Source organism: Elephas maximus, chromosome 9 (assembly GCF_024166365.1).
Source record: "Elephas maximus indicus isolate mEleMax1 chromosome 9, mEleMax1 primary haplotype, whole genome shotgun sequence".
In the NCBI taxonomy this organism is placed as follows: Eukaryota; Metazoa; Chordata; class Mammalia; order Proboscidea; family Elephantidae; genus Elephas; species Elephas maximus.
This window is the reverse complement of record NC_064827.1, coordinates 28,455,303-28,474,535: the sequence shown is the minus strand read 5'-3', so window position 1 is coordinate 28,474,535 and position 19,233 is coordinate 28,455,303. Positions and strand designations below refer to the sequence as shown.

The window sequence follows — 19,233 nt, the reverse complement described above, 5'->3', positions numbered from 1 at the left end:
TATGCATAAAATATACGCATATATAAATATAAACACGTAGTAGATATACACATATATGTATGTATATGTATATATGTTTGTGTGTTTGCCTGCCTGCCTATCCGTCTACTTCTGTTTCTTTAGAGAACCCTAAGAAAGCAAGTTCTCCATAACAGCAGCTTTCAAACTTTTTTGAAATGATACATTTTTTCTATCACAGCTCAGTACACACAGGCATATATCCTTAGGTATACCTAACAAATATCCTATATAGTAGGTGTTCAATAAATCTTTATTGAATGAATGAAAATAAATAAAACCTTCAGAAGAGAGAGTGAACTAACAAATAAGGAATTTTTAACTAAACAGTAAAAGACAGCCTAGAGTTACAGAGTCCCAATATGGTCAGTAAAGGTTATGGACACCAAACATATTTCCAACCATCTTTATTCCAACAAACTGGTCTGTGGAATAAATCAGACCATAAATTGGTCCCAAACATTGTCATTGGCCTTACTGCATTCTTCTCCCCAAAGGAGATCAGATCTTGGAACAAAACACTCTTCTAAGATATAAAAAAAATATATGACCTGGAATATTAGAAATTCTGGTAATACATTTAGACTAGGTTTTAACCCAAAAAGTAAAAGGAACTCTTAAACATATGTCCCCAAAATGTGCAACCTCCTGTAACACAATGTAAAGGCTACCTCATATAAATGACATAAGTGGTCAGACCCACTTCGAAGTTGTATATCTTTCTTTTAAACAAAAACTCAAACATTTCCAAGGAAAACAAAGCTGATAACATACAACACTAGATGAAGAATAACAGATAAATCTTTCTTTGGGGCTCACTTGAGCTGAAGTTCTAAAAACTCTTAAAACTAGTCCTGTGAGCCTTAATGGGATGTTATGACAGAGAGAAGATGCCTATAAAATTGTTTTTTTGTTTGTTTAAACAGTTTTTTAGAATACAAACCTAGCATTAAGGTCTTTTTCCTTTTTTTGTATTTATGATTATTTGGTGTAGAAATTGGTTGCTAACTAAAGCATACATTAGTGTAATCGTCAATATTTTATGGAATAAAAACCATGTTTGCAATAAAAAAAATCAGAGAACTTACCTTACTTTCATTTATGAAATACAAAATTTAGAATCATCTTCCCCAATCCTATAGGATAAGATTCCCCAAGGCTATTTATTTTAATTTTTCTGTGCTTATATTGGTAGTATTCTGGTAGCTATACCCCTTCGGAATAATACCATGACCTTACTTTTTGTAGATACCCTCACAGTGTCATGATTTTACCTCGTGTTCACCTAGTAATTTTATTCAACTTTTAAAAATGCTGTTATCTTTCATAAGCAGGCTTTTTTTTTTTTTCTGTTTGGAGATATACGAAGCAAACAAGCCCTTCATTTAATCAGTTAGGATTTAACAAAATATTCATACTATGAATCTATTATTCCATTCTATAAACCTATTTTGAATTTGAAGATTCATTTGGAATTTCAGAAAGTTACGAAGTCATAAATACTAAAAAACCAAACCTGTTGCCGTCAAGTCCATTCTGACTTACAGCAACCCTACAGGACAGAGTAGAACTGCCCCATGGGGCTTCCAAGCAAAGGCTGGTAGATTCGAACTGTTGACCTTTTGTTAGCAGCCTAACACTTAACTCCTGTGTCACCAGGAATCCAAGAAAGTCATAAAGGACCTTTAAATCTTCTTTAGCCATCACACTTAAGAGCATTTAGGCCTCTGACTCATCGTCATCTCAAATGAGCTACAGTTTCCACCTTTGGCCCCAGTCTTGGCATAAACCTAACGCAGTGGTACACATGATGTTACATACACACTATTATTAAGTGCATTATGCATCTGGAACTCCTTATGGGCAAAACCAAAACAACTGGCTGAGGACAAATCTAGGGCTCTCAGAGATAGATCCTTAGCATCAAATAAAAAGAGGATTAAGTAATTTAGGTTGAAGAAGGATAGTTCCCACTAAACAGCCACATCAGTAGGACAAGAACATAAATGCATTCACTAGAAACATTATCTCAGTTTTTTTTTAGTGGGAAGGATGAAAGATTTAAGAGAGAAGAAGGTTCTGGAGCCAGCTAGTACACTGCTTACTTAATTCACTTGAAGTAAGAGACCAAAGTACAAATAGGTACAGTCTTGTTTTTAGTCAATAGAAACAGAAAACTCATGTGCACCACTAGCTGTTGCTAGACAGCAACATTCGGATTACAGTTACTCAGCGAGACTTAACACAATCTTACAGCAATTAGTAAGGGTTATAGAAAATTTTTACACATGTCTTCCTTTATTGTTCAAACTAGGGCTGCAGGCAAGGGCAATTATCAGTGCTCTAAAATCAGAAATTGGCAAAATCAAGCACTGCTTACTTTTTCCCTGTCTCAGAGAAAAGATCAGGGAAAAACCGAGGAAAGGCTTCTTCTTAGTAACTACCCAGATAGGACTTTTTCCCTGGCATCAATCCTTGCTCAGTGACAATGCAGACTTTTAGAATGTATATATAACATGCTATATTAATATGCAATGTTAATATATATAAAATATTTATAATTAGGATTGTCTATATTTTACTTTTGCTTTGCATTTGCTAATTTTTTTTCCCATAACTTTCACAGAGAATATCCTCTACTCTAGAGGTTAACTAAGCCTACCCATAAACTCTTAGTCCAACATAATTAAGGCCCCAAACTCTGGGTAATATAGCTCCCTTTACAGCTCTCTCATAATGGGAATACAATAATTATTAATTGATAGGATTAAAAAATGTCAGAGCTGGAAGCGACATAAACACTCATACACCGGGCCTGGAAATCTGGTCTGCAGGTTAATTTACTAGGTGAGTGGATTTATTTGGACTGACTTTGAATGCTTACCATTAGACTACTGTATACATTCCAGATACCTATTGAGACTCTAAGGACATATACATTCAAAACCTCTGATGTCTTCTAAAAGTATGAGGTGATTGAACTCAGTTCAGATGCCTAAGTCTGGAGTGGAGACGTGACAAAGAACTTTGGTTCATTAAGAATGAATAAGAAGGTCACAGAAGACCATCCATGGTAGATAGCAAAAACGGTTCCAATTCTTTACCCTTCACCTTTTCTGTGTAACATTTTTGCTCTCTTACTCTGACCCTGAGTGTGGCCATGTGACTTTCTTTGACCAATTGGATTTGCTCTGGTCAACAGGATACAAGCAGATAAGACACAATCAGAGACTTGAAGTGGGCAAGTGGGCTTCCCACGCTGGGGCTTGCTCTCTCTTGCACCTCTGTCATTATCATGAAAACTTGCCTAAGATGGCCTGCTGGAGGATGAAGGACACATGGAAGAGAGCTGAGCTGTTCAAGTTGGCCCAGATGAAGCTAGCCTAGATCAGCCAACAGCTATCTAACCCAGTAATGTGATCAAGCCTAGTCAAGATATCAGAGCCATCTAGCCAAACAACAATCACTTATTTTGTATTCCAGCAAAGTTTAGTGGCTGTTTGCCATGCAGCATTATTGTGACACTAGGTAACTGACGCACAAATCTGAGCTTCCACTAGAGCTAAGGATCTAAGGAGAGTAACAGGAAAGATTCTAGCTGGTACTAAAAGGTAATGGTGTTGGATGTTGAGGGCAAAAACTTGAAATCATTTAATATCAAATAGATTTTAAGTCTTGAAATTGTACATAAATCTCATAAAGTATCTGTTTCCAAGTTAAGAGACACAAGTAAGCTAAATCCAGCCTGGGAATAGCTCTAGGACCATATTTAAGTAATGATTTAGTTATAGTTAAGTATTAATGAGAAAAATGTTTGATTGTATTTCATTTGTCTTGCTTTAACCGTACTTGGTTTTCATAAGTACACTTATAATTTAATATTTCTTACTGCTTAAAGTTATCTATCTTAATGAAAATAAAAATTTTATATACAAGAATGTAATTGAAGAGTAAGTTTAATGCCAGGTATCCCTATTAACTCTGACTGCTGAAAGCTTAGCTTTTTGAAACATGAGACTGTAACCCAGGGATTGCTGTTAATACTGAAAGGAGATCTTGATTGCAAGAAAAATACCAAGAAAACAAGCAGGCTCTATAAAGATCGGTTTTATATTGTCCAGAGCAAAAGAGAAAGAAGAAAACCAAAGGCTCAGAGAAGAAACTAGTCTACAGGACTAAAAGTGTACACGAACCATGGCCTCACATACCCTTAGATCAGAAGAACTAGATGGTGCCCAGTTACTGCTAACGACCGTTCTGATCAGGGCCACAATAGATGGATCCTGACAGAAGGGGAGAAAAATGTGGAACAGAACTCAAATTTTTAAAAAGTCCAGACCTGCTGGACGAATTAAGACTAGAGAACTCCCTGAGACTACCGTCCTGAGATACTCCACAAGCCTTGAACCAGGAGTACTCCCAGAGGGCACCTTTTAGCTAAATAACAGACTGACTCATAAAATAAAGAGTATTACCAGTGAGTACTGAACATCTTTTAAAAAATCACCTATATGAGACCAAATGGTTTACAACTACTCTAAAGCAAAGATGAAAGGGTAAGGGGACAGAGAAACTAAAGTACTGGAAACAAAACATCCAGAAATAATGAAAATGTTAAGACATTGTAAAAAACGTAACCAATGTCTCTGAACAATTTGTGTAGAAATGGGACCTTTATTTGCCGTGTAAACTTTCACTGAAAACATAATATTATTAAAAAAACAAATAGATATTCCTAGGTGCTTGGCGACTTAAAAGATGATAAAGGTCACTATGCTTTCGTTCTAAGATGCTAAGCAAATGGGTTCAAATCACACAGACAGAAGGTTAGAAGTCATCAAAAATGAGTGCTTGATGCTCTTTATTTACCAAAGGAGGCATGCTCCACAATTTTCATTCCATAAAAAAAAAAAGAAAACATGGGGGTAAAAATTCTGTGTTATAAAACTTACAAGTGATATGAAGTGGCAAAAGAGAAAGGCAAGGAGACACAAGTATTCCGGGAATCTTTAATTCAACAATAATAATACAATAATCCCAAGGTAAAGAAAGCTTAGTTTTGATTGTGGAAGGGTGACACTTGGGGTCCCTCCTGGGTGAGCAAGCGTGATCAAGTCCCCGGAGAGCCCTTTGCCATAGTGAGTGTGATGGTTAATTTTGTGTCAACTTGACTAGGCTACAACTGGGCACCATAGCCTAGCCAAGTTCAAACTCTAGTCAAACACCAGTCTGGGTGCCACAGATGAAGTAACTGCATGGGATTAGATCAGTTGGCCTTAAGTGAAGCAGATTAAAAAAAAAAAAAAGTGAAGCAGGTGAGCCTCAGTCAATGAGCTGAAAGCCTTAAGGGCAAAACATGGAGCTTGCCCTACAGGGTATTCTGCCTCCAGACTATAAATAGACATGTTGCCAGACTTCCTACACAGTTCTTGTTGCCTGACCTAGGGATTTGGGGACATAAGACTGTAAGAATCTTCCCTGTTGCCTGTGGATTTGGGGATACAAGATAACAGGAATCTCTAGCCTATCACAGATTTTGGACCTGCCAGGACCCCCCATAATCATATGAACCAATTCCTTAAAATCTCTCCCACTCTATACATTCACAAAATACATGCATATAAATACATATACACATATTATATATACACATACATGTATGTATGTATGTATCTATCTATCTAGTTCTGTTTTTCTACAGACACCTAAGACAGTAAGTTCTCTATAACTTCAACTTTCAAACATTTTTGAAATGATACATATTTTCTATCACAACCCGGGACACACATGAAATATATAAAGCTGAAATAAAAGTTTCACAAGTCGATAACTATTCTTACTACTATTACCTCATAGCCTATTCCATTTCATTTTTTAAAATAATGACTGTGGCTCACTGAATCGGTTTTACCAAACACTAATGGGTCATGATCCTCAGTTTGAAAAATACCACACACATAAAAGTCTTAGATCACAAAGAAGCTATCCAAGCTATTTAATGATAGCATGTTTTGTAGCTAGATTATCAAATGCTTTTCTAAAATACAAGTGTTACTTGACATAAGAGCCAAGTCATTTTAAAAGTCACTACTGCAGCATCTCTGTATATTCAGTGGCATCACATGCCGATGTGATACCCTCCCGATGTCTGCATTCAGTTATTCCCTGCGGATCTTTAAGTTGCTTTTGGAAGGCAGATTTTCTAGAATCAATATGCCTCCGGAGACAATAACACAGCCTTACTTTTGTTTCTTTCTTCTTTTTTGTAAATCTGTAGCTGGGAGGTTTAACTCATTAAGGCACTGAGCTAGTGAGCTAGTCAGGTCGTATCATATGATGTTGTTCCCTGAAAACCCACTGTGATTACAGAATGCACGGCTGAGCCAATTTGTTGTTTCAAGAGGAACCCTGGTGGTACAGTGGTTAAGAGATCAGCGGCTAACCAAAATGTCGGCAGTTCGAATCCACCAGTGACTCCTTGGAAACCCTATGGGGCAGTTCAGTTCTACTCTGTCCTATAGTGTCACTATGAGTTGGAACCCACTTGACGGCACTGGGCTTTGTTTTTTGGTGTCTCAGGAGGATCGGAATCAGTATAGCTCAACATAAACTCACCTCCTAACATAACTCTTACTGAGGAACGGGCTCAAAACATATGTAGGGCACATATAATTATCTTCATTATTGAAAGCAACCTATTTCACAGAACTTTATGTTTACCCTGTGAAGAGTCCTTTTATGGTTAAAAAAAAAAAAGTACTTTTCATTATTTACCCAGATTGCCCCAGCACTCAATGATGGTGGCAAGTTTCAATTTGCTAAAGAATGACTGTATTTCTAGAAGAGCATAGAATATACCCATGTGTATAATGTATTTTTATAATGTATTAGTTCATATTAAGCACCAGAAAATAAAGACACACAATAATATTTCTTTATGTTCTTGCCAGATCTAGAAATGCCACCTGTTTGGAGAATTTTTTCTTCAAATCCCTAAGGGATGGGTGGGTTCCCCTGACATCTTCTCTATTTTTTTAGCTTCCTATCCAACCTAAAATGAGTTACTGCATATATTTTTCAATATTAGAAAGTCAAATAGGGACATATTTTCTCAAGGTTTATAATTTTTTTAATTTAAATTTTACTTTTCCAACTCAATAATACTAGAAGACAAAAGCTATCTTCTAGAATACTCTCAATAAAATTCTAGTAACTGGAGTCTTAGGTTACTGGGTGATAAAATGGCATTTTTGAATTTCACATAGCATCAATATTTGATTATTTACTGAATGATAAACTTTTATTTGTGATTTGATTTATTTGCTTCTTAGTCTCTTGCTCAGTAAACTACCCTACCACATTGTAATACTGACATCACTGAGACAATACGGAAGATCCCGTATGTATCTTACTAGCTTTATGTGACATATTTTCATTCATCTCTACAGATTATTCAAGCATGCTAGTTTGAGAGGACTTGATGACAGGAACACACCAAATTTGTACACTTTGGCTTTGTTGGTATCTGTTTATTATCAGTTATGCCTCACAGTACTATTATCACATAACATCATATATTGCAGATTTAGGATGTTTTTGATATCTCACATTAAGAGAGCAGTTAATTTATAAGGAGGAAAGGTCTAGGCTTTCTTTCGTATCAGGTCTGGAATCTGGTTTGATATGAAGCTGGGTTCAAAAGAGGACAGACACACTTGTTGGTGGATGCAATACAACAGACCCACCTTCAGTGAAGACCCAGATACCAGAATGACCAAATACTAGAATTTATCTAGTATCTTGCAGATTATAACTTCTGGCCATGCTTTCCAGGGTTACACTGGTTCTACTGGGAAGAAACATTTATTGAGCTCCTAATATATGCCAAACCCTGTGGAGGCCTTGGTGAAACAGAAAGAAATAAGACCCAGACTCTGCTTTCAATAAACTCTCACTCTATTAGATAAGTTAATATCCTGCTACTTTCTGCTGTTTATGAAAATTCTAGAAGAATCAGCAGATGCATATTTTTTCTTCTTCTATTTCATGTTTTATTATATACAGTGATTTTGATCAAACCTCTTACTTGCTCCGTATAACACTTTTCACCGTCAAATAAAATCTTTCATTAAAAAATATTACCATGGAACTTTATATTTTATAGTTTGCAGACAAACCTAGTCATAGACCACACAGCTAAAGAAGTACTTTTGAATTATTAAAATTATATTAAAAAAGACTTTCCATTCTAAGGCCTTTTCCTTTCAGCTTTGACACTGTTAGTCACCCTTCCCTCCACCGTCATCATCCCTCCCACCATTCATGTTCCAATTCCTGCTGCAGTTTCTATTCTTAAAAACCTCTTCACATTCAAAATTTATCACTCACTGACCTTAGGGAACTTCAGCCATTACAACATCTACAAAACTAAACCAACATATCATTCATTTGCAAAGCACTTGATAACACTGGAAATCCATCATAAACTCAGTGTGCCCAGAATACATCATCACTGTTGCTATTATGGTCACCATAATTGTTAAGGCAATTAGTTAGTTAAAGACACTAACTTCATTTCTAATAAAAAAATCTTCCTTTCACATGTAGCTGAAGCAAGAAAGGCCTGGCAAACTACTTCTGAAAAACCAGCCATTAAAAGCCGTATGGAGTACAGTTCTACTCTCACACACATGAGGTTGCCATGAGTTGGAGTCAACTCAACAGCAACTGAATATCACATAAGAGTATATAAATGTCTATCTGGGGATGGACATTAAAAAAAAAAAAAAATTCCTTTCCTTCACCTGGATGTGGGAACAACAAAATGTTCTTCATAACCCTAACCACAAAAATACACCTCTCGAACTTGCTACCTCCAGGCCTCACCAAAGACCTCCAGTGCCTGCTGAACTTACTTGCTACTGAGGCAGCGTCTCAGGGAGTAGGAAGCCCCTCCACCGCAGGTGCGCGAGCACTCGCTCCATGGACCCCAGGCGTCCCACAGGCCATCCCGGTCCTCCTCGGAGCGCGCTGTCCTGGAGCTCTGTGAGAAATGAAAGGGTGGTCAGCACCCTGAAATATGCATCCTACAATGTGGGCAGCTGGTATGACTGTACCTGGTGCTCTCCTGGGGATGAAACATGCATTAGATTCTCAGATTCCTTTCAATTAGAGAATGTGTACATGTCGCTTCGTGGTACCATGGTGCCTTGCATGTTGCTATGATACTGGAAGCTATGCCACCAGTATTTCAAACACCAGCAGGGTCATCCATGGTGGACAGGTTTCAGCAGAACTTCCAGACTAAGACAGAGTAGAAAGAAGGGCCTGGTGATACGCTTTCAAAAATTAAAACACACACACAAACACCCATTGGCGCCTGCAGCCAGCGGGTTCAAAATATAGACTTTTAGGTTGGCAGCCAAGCACTTAACCACTGTGCCACGAGAGCTCCTTTATAAAAAAATTTGCCAAAAATTAGAAAATCCTATGGGTCAAACAGAATATTGTCTGATACAGTGCTGGAAGATGAGCCCTCTAGGTTGGAAGGCATTCAAGATGCACAGGCACAACATGGACTCAAACGTACCAATGATTGTGAAGATGATGCATGTGATTGTTAAGGCTGTGTGTCAGTTTGGCTCAGTCATGATTCTCAGAGTTTTGGCAGTCGTATAATGTGATCACTTCCCTGTTGAGCTTTGATATGTGATCACCCCCGTGATGGGATCTGCTGTAAGTAGCCCATCAGCTGAAAGGGAGTTTTCTTGGGTATGTGGCCTGCATCTGAATATAAGCAGACGTTCTGGCAAGGCTTGGGGGCTTTTGCTGGTTCTGGATCCTGCAGCAGGTTCCTGTTTGTCTGACCTCTGATTCTTGGGACTTGAGCTAGCAACTTACCTGCGGTCTTGCCTGCCAATCTTGGGATTCGTCCATCTTCACAGCCTGTGAGCAAGAGCCCTGCTCTCCAAACTGCCGACCTTGGGGTTACTAGACCCTGTGGCTACGTGGATCAGGAGAAGCCTCTATCCTGATCCATGGACTTGGGATGTTCCAGCCTCTACAACCACGTGAGCCATTTCCTTGATATTAATCTCTCTCTATATAAATATTTATACACTTTACTGGTTTTGCTTCTCTAGAGAACCCAGCCCAAAACAGTGCAGGACTGAGCAATGTTTCATTTTGCTGTCCATGGGGTTATGCAAGGAGTCAGCATGAGCTGAAGGCAACTCGATGGAAACTAACAACAACAACATGCGTTTGGGAGAGGGATATTTGAGTGTAAGGCTCCTGGCTAATGACGGCTGGAAGCAAGAGATTACACTAATGGAACAAATGGAAAAGGGGGCCAGCAATAAGTATCTGGATTAGAGGAAGATGAACAGAAGTCACAAGTCTGCCAGGCTGCATGAGTCTACTCTTCGTCTCTTTGTGAAGAGAGGCTACTCCTCGAGAAGTTCCTGCTCTGGGAAGCTTGACATGTGCACATCAGCACTACTTTCCAAAATTTAACAACATTTTATACAACTGACAACTGTTTTTAATGAAGTTATTTCATTCTCAGTTTTCAGATCTGTTCAATGGAATAACTGCACGAAGTAACTTGACTAACACAGCCATTGTCTCTAGACAGATTCATTTACTACTTGCACGTTTCCTAATGAAATCTGCATCCACTGTGAGGATAAATGTTGTTGTGTAACATTCTCAATGTTGTGTTTCTCATTTAAAACAAATACAAAGTTTGTGCTACAGTAAATACAGCAGGCTGTGTAGTTAGAGACTGTGTCTAGTTTGCATATGAATTCTGTTTTTTATTAACAATGTGTCCTTGAACAAGTAACTTACTGCCTCCTTATGCCTCAATTTGCCATTTTATAAAATGGGGAAAATATAATCATGCCACTACACACACACACACACACACACACACACACACTACACAGGTATACAGGAGGATTAGCTAAAGAACTTAGCCCAGGACAAATGCCAGAGTAAAGCACTCAGTGAGTATTAATGAAAATTATTATGTTATAATAAATTGAGGATATACTACATATGTAGGTATACAGTTCTACAAATAGTTAGTGTAAATTGTGGCCAAGTCTTTCACTGAATAAACCAAATGAGATATCCAAACATTACAGATGGCATCTTCTCATATCAATCACAGATACACATATGACAGACCTTGAAATTTCTATACTATAGTTGGGAAAACCAAATTGTAAAGCGAGTGTGCATCTTAAGCAATGTGACAGTTTTATCTTCAGTTTTATCCATGAAAAGGGGTAAAACTGAAGCATGGGTGGTGTGGAATCTCGAGAGGGCCTGGGCTCTCGAGGTGACGGGAAGATGGTCTCTTAAGAAGGTTGTAAGAACTTGACATGATGTAAGGAGAGTGACCAGCACACAGTCAACTCTACAAATGCTAGCTATGATTATTATGACTGTTATTTTTACTTTTTCATGTCCCACCTAGTTATGCTTAGGGTTGTATCATCCAGGGAGGAGGGGCCCCCGAAAAAAAAAAAAATCTTTTCACTCCCAGAAAACTATTTTGCAGTAGTGCAATCCTTTATAATCCTTTATCATTTCTCTATAGATCTACTGCTATGGGGCTCCATTGTCAAACGGAGTGCTTCTTGGAACTTTTACAACCTGTGGAACTTCAGTCAGAAACCTGACCTCAGGGTTTTCTAATTGGTGCGTGCTTTATTTAGATTGTGAGAAAAACATTTGAAAGGGGAGGTGGGGGTAGCACAGTGGTTAAAAGCAGGGACAATGGACCTACTCAGCCTGGGGTGGAATACTGGCTCACAGCTTTCTAGCTGTATAATCTTGGGCACATATATAACCTTTTTATGCCTCTGTTTTCTCATCGAACAATGAGTATAATAACATTTCCTACATCACTGTGTCATTGTGAGGATTAAAAGAGGTTACATATAAAAAGTACATAAACGAAACCAAACACCAGTTGCTGTTCAGTTGACCCTGAGTCATGGCACCCCATGTATATCAGGGTAGAGCTGTGCCCCATAGGGTTTTCAACAGTTGTGATCTTTTGGAAGTAGATGGCCAAGGCTTTCTCTTGAAGTGTCTCTGGGCAGATCCAAGCTGCCAGCCTCACAGTTAGTAGTTGACTGCTTAACCATTTGCACGACTCCCGGACTCCAAAGAAGCACATAAGGCCTAAATAATAAACACTACATAAAACACTAGAAACTCTGGTGGCATAGTGGTTAAGAGCTATGGCTGCTAACCAAAACGTCAGCAGTTTGAATCCACCAGGCGCTCCTTGGAAACTCTAAGGGGCAGTGCTACTCTGTTCTTTAGGGTTGCTATGAGTCGGAATCGACTTGACAGCAGTGGGTTGTTTGTTATATATACACTGGCTAAGGTGCCCTGGTGGTGCAATGGTTAATTGCTAGGCTGCTAACCAAAATGTTGGTTGTTCAAACCCACCCAGGAGCTATCCGGAAGAAAGACCTGGCGATCTGCTCCCGTAAAGATTACAGCCTAGGAAACCCAATGGGGTAGTTCTACTCTGTCACATGGGGTCACAATGAGTCAAAAACAGACTCAGTGGCACCTAACAACAACAACAACAAGGCATTTGATGCTATTATTATGATTAACAACAGTAACATTATTTAAAAAAAAGCAGAACCTCCCAGCCACCTGCCATATTGCATCTGCCTGGTGATGCAACCTGCCAGCACTTTTAGGTTCCTATAAAATACGACACTGAATGGCTAATGGAAACACATTGGTAACCCCAAAGCCTGTCTTTCCTAAAGGAAGTATTTATTGTGCTCCGAAGCCTGGTTTTCAGGATTAATAAAGTCAACTTCTAATCACTACAATATGGGGTACTCTCTTTCCAGAGTTTAATTAAATAGGAAGGGAGAAAAGACCCTTTGCCACTGATAGGCCATATTCCGAAACCTCTTCTCCATAAGCCCATTAAAGCCATTCCTCAGATTTTTAAAAGTTTATTGAGAACCTCTCAACTCCCTTCTTTTTTGCTCTGTGTGGCTGGAAGATTGGACTGTTGGGCGAAGTGCAGTATTTGCCTGATGCAATAACTATTTGTGTGACAAACATTTGTACAATGCAATTTTCCTCATTTCACTCCAATTAAAAGTGACTGAAACAAAAACCAGCATCACAAATGCTAGCATTCGTGCAGTAATTAAAATGAGAGATGAACGATTACAAACTATGATGACATCTCATTACTACAACTGCAAAGATCAAACACATTCAAAATCACACATGCTGGTTCCCACGTGAACTCCACTCTCACGTGAGGTAAGAAAGCCAGAAAGCCAAATCCTTGGGGGATTTCCCTCTGGCTGCTTGCTGGGTTGAGATAGTCATGAAATAATACGTACTTGTGATTTTGTTTTTCCAGAAAAATAAATAGTTTCAAACTCTGCACTACGGTTGGCTGACATCTTACACGTGCCTTGCCTGAAGCGGCACTAAAGAGGCTGTCAGGTGAGGTTTGGCTGACTAAACACACCTCATCACATGGGACAAGTTTCAGCACAACTAGATACAGTAAGCGCCCACACTTCTCCGAAGGAGATCACACACTGCCTGAGAAGCAGGACACGAGCCTATTTCTCAAACTGGAACAAACTCCAAGTCTTCCTTTAACGAGTGGCGTAACCATAATTCATTGCAACTGGGTCCATGTTTAATGTTAAAGGAAAGTGATTCTCCTCCTGTTTAATTGTGCCAGATTCTTACATCTATCACCAGAAATGTCATATCAGCACTGCCTCACAGGCCGTTTAAACTCTCCAAGTATTTGTTTATTGCAGTTTCTAAGTGCAATTTCAATGGAAACAAATTTTGTGTCTGGTCCAGGTGGAGCTCATGCTTACTTTTCTCATACTTTGAGATGTGCATTCCCCTTGACTTTAAACCATAAACTTCATATTGCATGAAGGGAAACTGAGGGAGAAGAAAAATAAGAAGTAGACAAAGGGCCGGCCTATGCGCTTCATATGCAGTCATTACCAGTCTGTCAGTGGAGGCTTTCATGTTGTTATGATGCTGAACAGGTTTTGGCAGAACTTCCAGACTAAGACAGACTAGGAAGAAAGGCCTGGTGACCTACTTTGGAAAATCAGCCAAGAAAATCCTATGAACCGCCGATTTTGGGATTAGCTTAGGTCTGGGCAATATTTCGTTCTGTTGTACATGGGGTGGCCAGGAGTCAGGAGCTGACTTGATGGCAGCTAACAGTAACAACCCCCCACGCATCTGTCAGTTTGTTGTACTGTGGGGGCCTGCATGTTGCTGTGATGTTGGAAGCTATGCCACTGGTATTCAAATACTAGCAGGTTCAACCATGGCAGATAGCTTTCAGCTGAGCCTCCAGATTAAGACAGATTAGGAAGAAGGACCCAGTGCTCTACTTCTGAAAAAAATTAGTCAGTGAAAACCTTATGAATAGCACTGGAACATTGTCTGATATAGTGTCAGATGATGAGCCCCCCCAGGATGGAAGGCACTCAAAATACAACTGGGGAAGGGTGACCTTAATGATGTGGATGGAGTCAAGTTTTTGGGACATTCATTTGCTGATGTGGCATGACTCAAAATGAGAAAAAACAGCTGCAAACATCCATTAATAATGGGAATGTGGAATGTACGAAGTATGAATCTAGGAAAATTGGAAGTAATCAAAAATGAAATAGAATGCATAAACATTGATATCTTAGGCATTAGTAAGCTGAAATGGACTGGCATTGGCCATTTTGAATCGTACAATCTACTATGGTCTGCAGCTTGAAATTAATCAAACATGCAATCAGGATGTATTGATAATTACTGGTGATTGGAATTCAAAAGTTGGAAACAAAGCAGAAGGATAGGTAGTTGGAAAATATGGCCTTGGTGACAGAAATGATGCTGAAGATCACATGATAGAATTTTGCAAGAGCAACGACTTCTTCATTGCAAATACACCTTTTTTCACCAACATAAATGACGACTATACACGTGGACCCTGCCAGATGGAATACACAGGAATCAAATATATCTGTGGAAAGAGACGATGGAAAAGCTCAATATCATCAGTCAGAACAAGTCCAGGGGCTGACTGTGGAACAGACCATCAGTTGGTCATATGCAAGTTTAAGTTGAAACTGAAGAAAATTGGAACAAGTCCACAAGAGCCAAAGTATGACCTTGAATATATTCCACCTGAATTTAAAGACCATCTCAAGAATAGATTTGACATGTCAAACACTAATGACCGAAGACCAGATGAGTCGTGGAATGACAACAAGGACATCATATATGAAGAAAGCAAGAGGTCATTAAAAAGACAAGAAAGAAATGAAAGACCAAAATGGATGTCAGAAGAGACTCTGAAACTTGCTCTTTAATATCAAGTAGCTAAAGCAAAAGGAAGAAATAATGAGGTAAAAGAGCTGAACAGAAGATTTCAAAGGGCAGCTTAAGAAGACAAAGTATTATAATGACATGTGTAAAAACCTGGAGATAGAAAACCAAAAGGGAAGAACATGCTGAGCATTTCTCAAGCTGAAAGAACTGAAGAAAAAATTCAAGCCTCAAGTTGCAATACTGAAGGACTCTACCAGGAAAATTATTAAACGACACAGGAAGCATCAAAAGAAGATGGAAGGACTACACAGTCACTATACCAAAAAGAACTGGTCAATGTTCAAGCACTTCAGGAGGTAGCGTACGATCAGGAACCGACGACACTGAAGGAAACAGTCCAAGCTGCACTGAATGCACTGGCTAAAAACAAGGAATTGACGGAATATTAATTGAGATGTTTCAACAATAAGATGCAGTGCTGGAAGTGCTCACTCATCTATGCCAAGAAATTTGGAAGATAGCTACCTGGCCAACTGACTGCAAGAGATCCATATTTATGCCTATTCTCAAGAAAGGTGATCCAATCAAATGCGGAATTATCAAACAATATCGTTACTATCACACACAAGTAAAATTTTGCTGAAGACCACTCAAAAGTGGCTGCAGCAGTATATCAACAAGGACTGTCAGAAATTCAGGCTGGATTCAGAAGAGGATGTAGAGCCAGGGATATCACTGCTGATGTCAGATAGACTCTGGCTGAAAGCAGAGAATACCAGAGGATGTTTACCTGTGTTTTATCGACTATGCAAAGGCATTCGACTGTTTGGATTATAACAAATCTTGGATAACGTTATGAAGAATTCCAGAAACATTTAATTGTGCTCATAATGAACCTGTACATAGATCAAGAGGCAGTTGTTCGAACAGAATGAGGGATACTGTGTGGTTTAAAATCAGGAAAGGTGTGCATTAGGGTATCCTTTCAGTGGAGCCTGACCCAAGCCATGGTGTTTTCAATCACCTCTTATGCATGCGAAAGCTAGACAATAAATAAGGAAGACTGAAGGAGAATTGATGCCTTTGGACTGTGGTGTTGGCGAAGAATATTGAATATACCATGGCCTGCCAAAAGAATGAACAAATCTTTCTTGGAAGAAGTACAACCAGAATGCTCCTTAGAAACAAGGATGGTGAGGTTGTGTCTTACATACTTTGGACATGATGTCAGGAGGGACCAGTCCCTGGAGATGGTCAACATGCTTGGTAAAATCAGTGAAACAGGGGAAGACCCTCTAAGAGATGGACTGACACAGTGGCTGCAACTATGGGCTCTAACATAGCAACAATTGCAAAGGTGGCGCAGGACCAGGCAGTGTCTCATTCTGTTGTACACAGGGTCACTGTGAGTCAGAACTGACTCGATGGCACCTAACAACAGTAACAATAAAATCAATGCTGGTTGCTTCTGAATCAAAAAAATCAAAGCTTTTTTATACAGCCCATCAACACTTTCCAATTTGATTTCCATCACATCATTATAGCATTTTAATCTTCATGTCTCAGAAACAAAGTCACGGATGCTATAAAAACACAGTGATTGAGGGCTTATCCTTGGTTCCACTGCTGGTAATTTCAATAACAGTGCCAGGTAAGATCATGGTCTTTAGCTATTAACACGAAATGACAGAGAGCTTAAGAGCAACCATGAATTTCTTTACGTAGGCCAGTGTTTCACCAGTTGGAGATTTATCAGAAAAAATCAAAACTGTGTCTGATGCTGAATTTGAAGGAAATGTTCATTATAAATCCCATTCTTACCATAGCATGTATTTGATGTTATAAAAAGTTGAATACTTCCCTTGAGTTACTTAGTTTAGAAAAAAAGTCTAACCATTTTTAGGTCTTTGGGGCTGTATATTGACCTTTGGATGTAGTACTGATGAAGACTCCTAAATCAACTGCTTTCTTGTTAAAAAACTCAGCAATCGACTCCCCAACCTCATCCATCCTTTGCCCCTGGCCAGTTGAGAGGCTTTAAGCCTGAGTAAATGCCAACTGCATGGAATACAGATTGTGGTCACAGTTCATTTTTTACCTCCTATGAATATGAGAAGAGCTTCCCTAAATCCATCAACCTCAGAATGGTGTCATTTTCTCGCCATTACTGGCTTATCTAAACGTGGTTTTCATCTAATAGTTTTGTGGTTGATTTCAGAGCCAAATGCAGCAACGAAGTCTCAGGTGAACAGCTCCAAGCCTGACAGCTACAAGTAGTTAAACACTTTTGAGTAATCACATGAAGCAATATTTTCCCTGCATTTCACTGCCCAATGGGCACTTAACCTTAGAATGACCTCCAGTGGACCACTTTATACAAAAATCACTTTCTCTGGAATCTGGACAGGTTATCAAGGACTTATGAAAGATGTTGCATGATGGAGTACAACTTAAAAAAGGACGAAGACTCTTGAGTTATATTTGCTCAGAGACACACACATGTACAGGGTACTTGGCAAATATTTTTTCCAAATGCTGTAATGAGAGGTTGAGCTATACAGAACTAAATGAAAATGAAAGTAGGTGTGGGGGAAATGGGTGATAGGTTTTTGTAAAATTGAAGTCATATAACAGTTGAAGTTATACCATAAGCAAACTGTTTTTCAGACATCAACAGATCCCTAAAAGTAACGGAAGGGCTATGGGATGTGGCAAAGATGTGTGCTTACTATTATAAGATCAGCAAAAATGTACCAGAGCCTCTGGTTTTCCTCTTTCCAGACAGACAGCATTGAGCTTTAAGTATCTGGAGTTATGTATGTGAGTGTACCAAATGGAGGTCACACACCTCAAAATTAAAAAGACGGGCAACTCCACCAGTGATGGGAGAACCATTTTTCTGTGGTGTGCCCATGCAGAGCAGAGAAGTCTATACACAGAAACATTCTGTCCGTGTACAAAACTTTGGAAATGAAGCTGTGGATTCCATTTTGGCCCCCCTTACATACATCAGGTCTCTATAAATCTTATCTAATCCCTGGCTTCTTGAACAACTTGGAATAGTGGTTCTGCTGCCAACTGTGGTAGGGGTTGTGATTCCCTGCTCCAGAGAGCTTATAGACATTAAGCAGCTCTGGGCTCTTATAAAAGTCCATTAGCTTTTTGATGTACTTTAAGGGCATGGTGTGTGGATACTGAGGCATGCGTCTTCCCAGATGATATTTGCTGCTGGCTTTGCTTAGGAAATTTGAATCATCTGGTTCTTATCACTGCTGCACTGTTGGGGGACATGATGAACTGCCAGTGACAGAGTGCATGGTCTTTCAGAGGCCACCACATGAAGCCTGTCCCTGGCTACTGAGGAGAAAAGTCAATTCTGTAACAGGGTGTAAAATCTGTACGGGGCATGGAAGGACTTTTGCGCACCGTCTTCCTTTTTCTTTTACTCTGTGTGTATATGTGCGCACGTGCACGCGCATGCGCCATACACACACTCTCCTAACTGCACCTAAACCTGCAGGATTAGTGGTGAGGGAGAAAAGCTTAGATTTAATAAGTATGTGCCAGGAAGTATGTCAGGCTCTACATAAATTATTGTATTTAATTTCACAACAAGCCAGGTCACATGGGAATTGTTTTTTCTTTCCTTAATTTACAAGTAAAAGAATTGAGGCTCAGAGAGGTTGGACAACCCACAGCATAGTGTGGGAAAAAAAGCACAACTTGGGAATGAAACTTTACTAGTGAGAAAACTTTACTTAGGCACATTGCCAGAACTCTTTGAGTCAGCTTCCTCATCTGTAAAATGGGAACACTGGTACTTCCCTTACTAGGGTGATTGCG

At 39.2% G+C, this 19,233-nt stretch overlaps 1 protein-coding gene across 6 annotated transcripts in view; it reads right to left on the bottom strand.

Moving 5' to 3' along the window:
* Positions 1-19,233, bottom strand: part of ADAMTSL1 (ADAMTS like 1) — a 389,033-nt gene that overhangs the window by 339,917 nt on the left and 29,883 nt on the right. For all 6 annotated transcript variants that reach the window (XM_049896920.1, XM_049896922.1, XM_049896918.1 and 3 more), the window contains exon 2: positions 8,934-9,061. In XM_049896920.1, coding sequence (XP_049752877.1) covers positions 8,934-9,061 — 128 coding nt within the window. The remainder of the gene's footprint in view (positions 1-8,933; positions 9,062-19,233) is intronic.